This window comes from Anser anser (assembly GCF_964211835.1).
Source record: "Anser anser genome assembly, chromosome: 8".
In the NCBI taxonomy this organism is placed as follows: domain Eukaryota; kingdom Metazoa; phylum Chordata; class Aves; order Anseriformes; family Anatidae; genus Anser; species Anser anser.
In genome coordinates this window covers 3,922,842-3,933,048 of record NC_139728.1, presented here as the reverse complement: position 1 = coordinate 3,933,048, position 10,207 = coordinate 3,922,842, and the positions used below count along the sequence as shown (strand labels likewise).

Sequence of the window (10,207 nt, the reverse complement as noted above, 5' to 3'; positions counted from 1 at the left end):
CGTCCTCTTCTCCAGACTAAACAACCCCAGTTCTCTCAGCCACTCCTCATAAGACTTGTGTTCCAGACACTTCACCAACTTTGTAGCCCTTCTCTGGACGAGGTCCAGGGCCTCGATGTCCTTCTTGTACTAAGGGGCCCAAAACTGAACACAGTACTCGAGGTGCGGCCTTGCCAGAGCAGAGTACAGGGAGCGATCACCTCCCTGGTCCTGCTGGTTACACTATTCCTGATACAAGACAGGATGCCGTTGGCCTTCTGGGCCACCTGGGCACACCGCTGGCTCATGTTCAGGTGAGCATTGACCAACACCCCCAGATCCTCTTCCTCTGCACAGCTTTCCAGCCACTCGGCCCCAAGCCTGTGGCGCTGCATGGGGTTGTTGTGGCCAAAGTGCAGGACCCAGCACTTAGCCATGTTGAACGTTATCCCATTGGCCTCTGCCCGTCAAGCCAACCTGTCCAGGTCCTGCTGCAGGGCCTTCCTACCCTCTGGCAGATAGACACATCCCCCCAACTTGGCATCCATCATCTGTCAGATGGATATCTCTTTGCTTGTGATCATGTCTGAAACCAAATTTGCCCTCATGTTGGACTGTAGCATTTATTTTATGTGATGTAGAAATTGAAGACCAGCTCTACACTTACCACTGGAATTAAATATTATATAAACACATACAAGTATGATTTGTGCCTTCAGACTGGTTCACAAATTCCAAGTTGAGTGTGCCTGAGAAAGACTTGCATTCCACATTTACCTTTGGAACAGCCAGCATGGATAATAGTTTGCAGCAAGCCACAGGGGATAACGGTGGGAGAACTGAGCTTTTGTTTGCTAAACGACATAAACTGAGTGTGAACCACGCCACTCACTGGCTTGAATGATGTCAAAGGCTGGAGTAATGGATTGGCACAGCCCAGCTTCATCTGCTGACCTGGGCTCCACGTTGGCTTTGCCCCAGAGAAGGGACCTACTGCCAGCAAGCAGAGGCACTGCTTGCAGCTGCCCGCCACAATGTGCCTGCTCCAGGTTACGGCTATGCGTGCACCTATCAGCCTTGGAAATAGAGCATTTTAACTTCCTCAGGTGCTGGCTTCTTTTGTCTTATTTTTTATTTTCTTCTGTGTTTCTGTGATCTGGGAAATGCAGTGCTCTCTTGGTAGCCTTAAGAGCTACCAATGGTATTGCCCCTGGTTATGACGTGATAATGCTACTACGATCCCGTTCGTTAGGAGAAAAGACATCACTCTTCAGTTTGATTGCCGTTTATTATTCACTGGGTATGGAGAATCACTCATTCTTGAACACCAGGGAATCGCAAATGGGGGAAACAGCATACGTACAGACCGACAGGAGAGAAACAAATTCTGATTGAAGTTATAACTTGGCGTCAACGTGAATTGCAACAAATGGATCTTCGTCGCTGTTACTGATCTGGAAGTTAGCCATTCCATCCCCGGAAACATACACCTGCTTTCCAGTACATGCGTTGCCCTCCTTTTGTCCAGAAATAACATCACAGTAGGAACCAGCAGGCAGACCAGTTTGCAAATTGGTGTTCATGTACCTGTATGAAAATCAGTGAACGCTGCTTCTCAGTTGATTTCAAAACAGGTATTTCAAACTGGGTAAAGGAATTCTGAAGCTGATGCTATTGCATGACTTGAAAGGGCAATGTAATGCAAGGGAGTTCTGAGCCTGACCCTGCTTCTCTCCCTGCGCTCTCTTTTGGCCCTCCAGAACTGGGGTGCCACTGCGCGAATCTAGCTCAGGCTGTAGGAGTTGTTCTCATTGGAAGAAAAGGACAGGACAAAATCAAAGCATAAAAGAGCTTCACAACAGGACACATGCTGCTAAAGGTAATCCTAATTGTGATGATCGTTCAATCCATTAGGGTTGAACTGGCTTGGATTGGATTGGCAAGTTTGGATGAGGGAAGTGAGAGAGTGCCTCCTCTCCTGAGAACTACCAAAACTTCAGCTCCTACGGCTTACGTCCTTGGGCACTGCTCTGTCCACAGCCTCAGCCTCTTCTAATGTGAACTCATATGTGGGTGTACTGGAGATGACATGATACGTGAGGGAGACCGCAGGAATGGGACGCTCAAGATGCTAACGGACAATCTGTACATCTTCAGACACTCCACTCAGACACCTTAGCCTTGCTTTCGATAATCCCTATTCACCTGACTGTGCTCTAGCTCAAGGACATCCCCCTTCCCAACACCTGAGCCCTTTCAGTGTTCCGGTTGGGGAGCTATGCTTCTCCTCGCGGATACGGTCTCTCCCACCGACTTACCAGTCGTCGTTATTAAAGACGATGAAGCCTTTATTGCCACGGCCAAAAGCTACTTGATTGCTGCCGTTGTCCCACCAGTTTGAGAAAGGCTGGCCATCTACCACGTTACGGAAGATAACCATGTTCCTGAAAATGCAAGGAATGGCTGTCACTGGAGTTGCAAGAGCTCCACAGCCAAGAGGCTCATGATGCAAAAGTCACTGCTTTTACTGCGTTTTGCTCCAGAGTCTCCTACTTTATTTGCCGCCAGCGATGTTCACAAACCCAGCTGTTGCCACAGGTGGTGTCCGCATTGATTGTAACAGACTTTGTTGATCCATCCGAGTTGCTAGGTGGTCCGATCCAGTCGTTGGCATCCTTTTATTGAAAAGAGACATTTGAAAGTCCTTACTGGAAAACGCAGAGCAAAAAGCGGGAAGGATGACGCATCTAATTTCCACCCACCCAATCCAACACGGGACAGAGAAATCACTTGAGAAGTTCAGCAAACGTGAATCTTCAGCGTTACAAACTTACCTGCCCATTTACAAAATTTCTTGTCCAACGATAACTTGACATCACACGTGTGAACCCATACGGATGAGCCAACATGAAACCAACGGCCATTTTATAAAGCCTGATGGGCCAAAAGCATAATGAGACGTGGCAAGAGAAAGCGTGCCGGGGAACAAACAGACAAACAAATCAGCAAGAGGAAGAGGCATCACCCAGACAGCCCAGCATTCCTTACCTGGCGTCCCAGAAGGTTAGAATGGAAGCTCCACCAGCCCCGTGCCCCCGCTGGTTGTCATGGTTATCCACAAAGACCAGGGCTCTGTCAGAAGGCACAAAGCCCCAGCCTTCTCCCCAGTTCCTGGCCAAAAACACAAAGAGTTGAATCTACCCCGCCAAGCTGCACATCCAGCGTATCCTAGGCAAGCTGCAGGATGGTCACCCTTACTTTAAGTAGGACATCTTTTCTCCATTCCACTTGCGGATCACTGTCCCCAGTTTTGCACCGTATTTGAATTCGGTCACTCGGCCATTTCCAAAATACTGACTGCCTGTGATCGGCTCGCCGCCCAAGTCAATTACCTAGTACATTAATGAACATTCCTTACAATTAGAACAGAAAGGGTCAAGGAAGAGTTGCTACTTTTGCTGAGGATATTATATATTTTATTTTTTTTTTTAAATTGCATTGATTGCTATTTTGTTCATTTTATCTCTACCTCACTCTTACCTTTTTTTCTATCTCCATCCTCAATCTATTTACTGTGTCTGATTACTACTGCATAATTATAGCTTGGGTAGTAAGAGCTTTATCGAAAATGTAAGCACCTGTACCTCTGCTTCTAGCACATGGACAACCTCATTACTTGTTTTAATGATGTAGGTAAAGGACAACTATCTATTTGCCTTAGATCTTTTCGTAACACATTTTTAATATAATGTATCTGGAAACTTTAGCTTTTGCTGACCGGAATCTGTTTTTTGGTTTTCTTACTCGGGTTTCTTTCTCAAATATCATACACAAATTGGGAATTTGAAATTAACACTGTCTCTGCCATGGGAAAACAGTTTCAGACCATTATGCAATCAGTTGCCATTTCAGATGTAATCACCATTTATAATACTCTGTTGCAATTTATGTACTCATAATTTAAAATTCTGAGACTGAAATCTTATCTTTTTGAGATTGTCAGAATTTTTATATTTAATTCAATGTAGTAAATTACATCTCAATAAGATTTCCAGGTTAATTAGCTCCAGAAGGTGCAAAACAATTGAGGCACTTTTCATGTCAATGACCTTCTGCAGGCAGATTAAATATTTCAAATTATGGTTATTAAATCTTGACATCGCTTTCTATAGATCAAGATTGAAAGTTGCTAAGGCCCAGCTCAAGCAAAGCACTGCTTTAGGTGCAGGACTGAGTCTACACTCTGTCTGCAAAAAAATATGTATGCAAACTACAATTAAGAAAAGAGATTACCTCCTGATAAATGAAAGGCTTAGCTCCTGGAGAAAACCACTTAGTATTTAGATCTTTCAGCTTGTCTAAAATTGCCTTCACATCCTCTGGCCACATATGCTTGGCAGCATCAATCCGGAACCCTGCTACGCCAATATCAATGAGGTAGTTCAGGTACTCCGCAACTTTGGAGCGCACATAGTCCTTCTCCAGGGCCAGATCAAGAAGATTAACCAAACGGCAGTTTCGGACCTATATTAAAATTCCGAAATGAAACATTTTTCACCTCGCAACCCAAATCTAATGTTCTGCATGTTTCGTTGAATTTCTCTGTGTTACAATGACAAAAGGAAACCTTCACTGTTCATCATTCACCATGCATATCTTACACCTTGGACAGTCATCCAGACTGACATCATGGACAGTCCTCTACATAGAAGGAGCATTACAAAGCGGACGTTTGCCCAGCATACACAGATGCAAGTGATGAAGGAATGTACCAGAGAGCCATATATTAAATCTATAATCAGCTTTTTAATGCAAGTATAAGGCAAAAATATCATACGTTACTTTTAGTCCAGTGTATTAACGTGCAGATTTATTATTATTTCAAGTACACTTATTTCTTTTGTGATGCAGGTAAGATTTCTGGAAATGATATTTCAAAATCTTTAAAATATATCGAGTTTTATAGTCTTACTAAACATTAAACTCTTATCTTCTGTCTCTTTTTTTACCTTAGTTTCTTGTAAATACAAAATGATGGTCATGGATTTTCACAAAAAGAGTATTTTAGAAAAGTGTTTCAGTATACTCAATATATGTTTAATAAATCTTATGTTGGGTTTCCACGGCTATGCACACATCTGCGTGGAAACAGCAAGGTACATCAGCCTATGTTGCAACCTGTACTAAAGAACCTGCAATAGAGATGACTCTTTAGAGCTGCTCAAGATTCCAGAGACATTTATGTCTCCCCCTCCTCTGCCATTTCCCTAAAACTCCTCTCCCCTAAACTTAGGTTAAGGCAAGATTAAATACATTTGAAAGGCGTAAGACATTGCTCAAGCAAAACAGGTATTTATCTTTATAAAATAATTTCAGTTCTGTAGTAGTTTTAAAGTCCTGACCATATAATCAGATACAGAGGAACACACAGACTCCCCTTATCTGCACACAAGGAGGTCAAGGGAGGTACACAAGGTAGCAAGGGAAATCTCTGAAAAGAACGTTGGTTTTTGATATTTTAGCCTTACTGTTTTTCTTTAGTAAATACTAATGTCTCTCTTCTGAAACTGAGACCAAAGAAAGCTTCCAAATTATAGCAAGGGGTAAGTAATAATCCATATTTTTTTAAAGCATAGAAAACACAAATAAGAATCCCTAAATAGATTTAATGATCTTTAAAACTGTCCTTATAAAATACCTAAGCACATTACTTAAATCTAAAGGTGAGCCATTAGCTCAAGTAGAGCTATCCCTTTGCTCTAGATAAAGAAGTGGAATTCATGATAGTAACGCTAACCTCTATTATCAATTAGGATAGTTTTCCATGAGTTTTATTTTCTATATAATGTCTGACAGTAAAGGGGAGCAAAGAAATAACAGCCCTGAAACAGATGGACATAAAAAAATGCGTTTATAGTTTTAGGTTTACCTGAGATGCATCATGGTAATTCTCTATGTCTCCACTTTCAGATTTACATTTACCATCATTAAAGTCCCAGGCAGAATATGGCACAGCTGGAAAGTCTTCAGTCTTTGCATTGAAATAGCTTCCACAAGTAGAATGGTTGCCAGCACCAGCACTACCTCCGCACATATGGTTGATTACCGCATCCACATAAATATGTACCTAGAGAATAATGCTCACATTTCAGTTGAAGAAGGTTACTTTCCATAGCGCTACTAACTGAATAATGTTCTCTTTCTCTTACCTCCTGCCATATCATCCTATTTCTGCTTGCTTGCTTCCCCCAACATTTCATTTAAGATACTTCTTTTTATTAACATATGGCAGTTGTGGTACAACACACAACTCGACAGATAGAAGAAAAACATCTTTACTCCAATGCTACCTTGTCTTCCCTTCTAAATTAGCTGATGTCTATATCCTAGCGCTACAAACACCACAAGGTTTTCTAAGCACTTACTCCAACACTGTTGCATCTGGTCACCATGTCTCTAAATTCAGTTTCATTTCCAGATCGTGTGCAGAGCTTGTAGCTGACTGGCTGGTATCTTTCCCACCACGGTTGCCAGGGGTCAGCAACAATAACATTTTCATTTGGAGGTGAGATCTGTGAATAAGATAGTGTCTCTTGGTAACAGGATACCAATAAGGGTTTATTTATGTTTGCTCAGTATTGTTAGAAAAAGAACATGAAAATATAAAATAAGGTCCCTTTAATGGAAGCAACTCACAATACCTAACCCATACAGACCCCCAGTATCCTGTTCTTAAACGGTAGTGACCTGCAATTAAAAGACTTAGGCGCAGATGTTCAGCAGTTAGAAGCATACTATAAAAATTATGTCCATGGACATAATTTCGTAATCATCTTTTGGACTGCATGCCTCACAGATCAAAGAGTCTGAAATGATGCAAAGCTGGGTCTTTTAATGGCATACTCGGACACTCTGACATGCAGAGAGAAGCTTGCCAGCTTGGGTGAACAGAATTAGTAGCCTTTTAGTTTATTTATTTGAAATCTTCAGCACTTTGGTACTTTTCTTGAGAGCTCATTTTTCTTAGTCATAGTTTAATTTTATGTTTATCTAGTTCTTAAGCACTTCTCTTGATTTAAATATCAAGCTGATAAGTTTAGGTTATTCACAGCAGTATAGAAAAAAAAAAGATTTAGCCAGTGATAAGCAACTCTAATTCATTTAAACATAATAGCATATAGAGCAAAACGTGCTTTGGAGTGATGAAATAAATTCACTCTAACATGATGATGGCTGAGGAATATATTTGCCAGCATTTACTACTTGCACTACCAATTTCTATTTTTCTTTTGCAGTACCTGTCCTTTGGTAAATTGAACGTTTTCATTTGAAAAACAAATTACCATCTATGAAGCAATTTTACTACCTACTGATAGGAACAGACATACCTGAACTCCTCCAAATCCATTAGGACCTAAATAGCGTTCACACTCAAGAGCAATATCGGCCCAGCGCCATTCAAAGAGATGTACAATAGATGTCCTCCCAGCCTGAGTGTTGGGGTTGTACTGTGCCCAGCAAACCCCTACAATTAACAGAAGAAAACAGATACCCATGGTGTGCTCTGTGATCAGTTGTGCTCTTCTTACTGCTTATCTCTTCTCCTGCAAGAGGGTAAAGTACACGTTACAAAACAGGCATTTACTTTTAAATGTTAATCTCTGGCATCGTATTTATTTAACTTCACTTGATTATCATTTTGTTTGAGAATTAGTTTTATCTAAGCCACATCAATTTCATGTACTAATGATAACTTAATTTTTCTAAAATAAAAATCAGATGTTTAATATAGGCTATCTCTAGTGTGCAAAGTAGCATTTTTATTAGTATAAAAACGAAACTAATCACAAATACCAAAGTATTGAGTGGTTTATATAGACTGAAATTGATGTTTCATTTTTCATTTTAATGTATAATACTCTGTTGCTATTTATCCTTGCAAGGCATCTTTTTTTCACACTCCCATTACTATGACTTGTGCATATTTAGAAAAGGACTTTGAAAAGTCGTATGTTCCTTATCAAGAATTGCCAAGAAAATTCAGGTATTTTGGAGGTCATGATAGACATGATGTCCACCATTCAAACACAAACACAAACCTTGAGGATTCCTCAAATACAGAAGCGACCATAACAACCCCAAACCTGAACCACTGAATGTTTAATGCAACGTTTTCCTGTTGTGTGCTTATGTTATAATCAATGATAGCCATAGAATTTTACTGGTACAGAAGCAGATCCACGTCCTTGTTTTCTTAAAGTAAATAATAAAATTGAGAAAGCAACAACTAAATTACACAGAGCAGTAGGAATGTATTTTGACCCAAATAGCCCAGGGCCTAGTGCTTGAGGAGGAGACTGAATATAGCATCTGGTTTCTTTGGAATAAGGTTTAGGGTTAGTTCTGGTGTCAAGACAAGCAACGACATGGGAATGGAGGTGTTGAAAGCCCCATCAGACTCTGAAGGTTCTAGCCTCAAAACGCTTTTGAAATGTGGAAGGAAAAAAAAAAAAAAAAGGAAGAGGTCTGCATTCCCCTTGGGAGGAAGAGAGAGCCAGGCAGAGATGCACCTGACGCAAGTCGGAGAAAATGGGAGGGGACTGTTGCTCCTGAACAACTCTACCGTGGCCTGCCAACTTGTTTTCTATCGGGTTAAAAGTCAGTGGTACAAAACTCTGCTGGTATTTACAAAATACCACAAGTGCTAATAATAGTATTTTTTTCTTACAAGGAAAAAAAAAAAAGGCGGCAAAAGAGCATGCATTACTAAATTAATCACTATCTTTCATGCCTTCTTTCATGCCTGGAGTCATGTATTTAATAAAAAAAACTCATATGACACAATCCAAAATTATAATTTATCAGTATCTAAAATTTCTTACAGAATTACAGTCCAAGAGCAGCCACAATTTTTATACAGCTTAAAACAAGCCTATGAAAACATTACAAAAGCTATTGCAATGTTACACTTACATGAATTACAGATTGGTATGAACACTAATGTCCACAGCCTAAGCACAGTTTGTTCAGCATTTTTAGAATATCCTATCGATACCAAGCGTGGGCTTCCAGGCTGTCCTCCTCTCGCCTCCAGCCAGAAGCTCTGCTCCGCGCAGCCTCTCACTAAGTATTCCGCCGTAACTGCTTATTTATTCCTGGGCCGTGTGGCGCGGGGTTTGCTTCGTGCTGTGAAAAAACGGCGCGTTTTGGGCTTCACTGGAGCTCCTGGAGCCGGCCCCGGAGCACACGCAGGGGCCGCGGCCGGGACCGGGCCGGTGGCGCTCCCCCCAGCACGGCTCGGCTCGGCACGGCTCGGCTCGGCTCGGCACGGCTCGGCACCGCCCACCAGGCCGGGCCCCGCCGACCTCACCGTGAAGGAAACCGCACGGAGGCTTCGGGCCGCACCGCCCCTGCGAGGCCTCGCCCGTGCCAGTACTTAATGGCGTAATGCCCCCAGGAACCCTGCTTAGCTTTGTTTGTGAGGGGAAGGCCACAGAAAAATCAACTTTTATTTTATTTGAAGCCCCTTTTTTCTCTCCTCTTAACAGCGTAAACCCTGCTGAAGGTCTCAGACGTGGCAAACGCTCCCCAGTGCTGGCAGAGCACGCTCACATAACCCGCTTACACCAAGGGACCTGAGCTCAGCCCCGTGACAATCCAAACAGCAGCCTCCTCAGGAGGACATCAAGAGTATCAGATTTATGAAGCATCTGAAACGTGCCTCGCTTTGTTCTGCGGCACTGATGTGACTGACACACCTCACATCATCCCACGGGCAGGGAGCTGCAATCCTAGAGCATGCCCCAATGCCAACTGGGGTCAACTCTTGGTGGCTGGCCAGGGGTAGCGCCTGGCAAAGAACACATCTGACATGACAGAGAATGTAAGAGGTCACCAGCTTTCCCACCTGTGGTTCATCAACAGATAAGATTAATTGGTACCAATATTGTGCCTTGCCTACACAGCAAGTAGCATTTCCCTCTTTCTCTTGCGTAGATTGCTTGCATGCCACTCAGGTTTAACTACACAGATAATCAGTAGGTGTAGTTATAAAATCCATGAAACAGGCTGTTGACATTCTATCATCCAACATGCAAAGAACGCTGTTGTCCTGTGACACTCACATATAGAGAAGTAGTTTTATTTTTCCTGGCCTACTACTCCAAAAACAGGTAAGAAACTAACAAACACGTATAGCCACCACACAGGAATGCAGCAATAAGCTGAG

General features: G+C 42.3%; 1 protein-coding gene across 1 annotated transcript; it reads right to left on the bottom strand.

Moving 5' to 3' along the window:
* Positions 1-1,248: 1,248 nt before the first annotated feature.
* LOC310903216 (pancreatic alpha-amylase-like) lies at positions 1,249-9,296 on the bottom strand. Its single transcript, XM_083845976.1, has 11 exons — positions 8,953-9,296; positions 7,368-7,583; positions 6,405-6,551; positions 5,909-6,106; positions 4,273-4,503; positions 3,238-3,371; positions 3,028-3,150; positions 2,814-2,913; positions 2,533-2,654; positions 2,298-2,423; positions 1,249-1,566 (listed from the first exon to the last, which is right to left on the bottom strand). The coding sequence occupies exons 2-11, from the start codon at positions 7,533-7,535 to the stop codon at positions 1,377-1,379; spliced, it is 1,539 nt and encodes a 512-aa protein (XP_083702102.1). The 5' UTR covers positions 7,536-7,583; positions 8,953-9,296; the 3' UTR covers positions 1,249-1,376.
* Between the last annotated feature and the right edge of the window lie 911 nt (positions 9,297-10,207).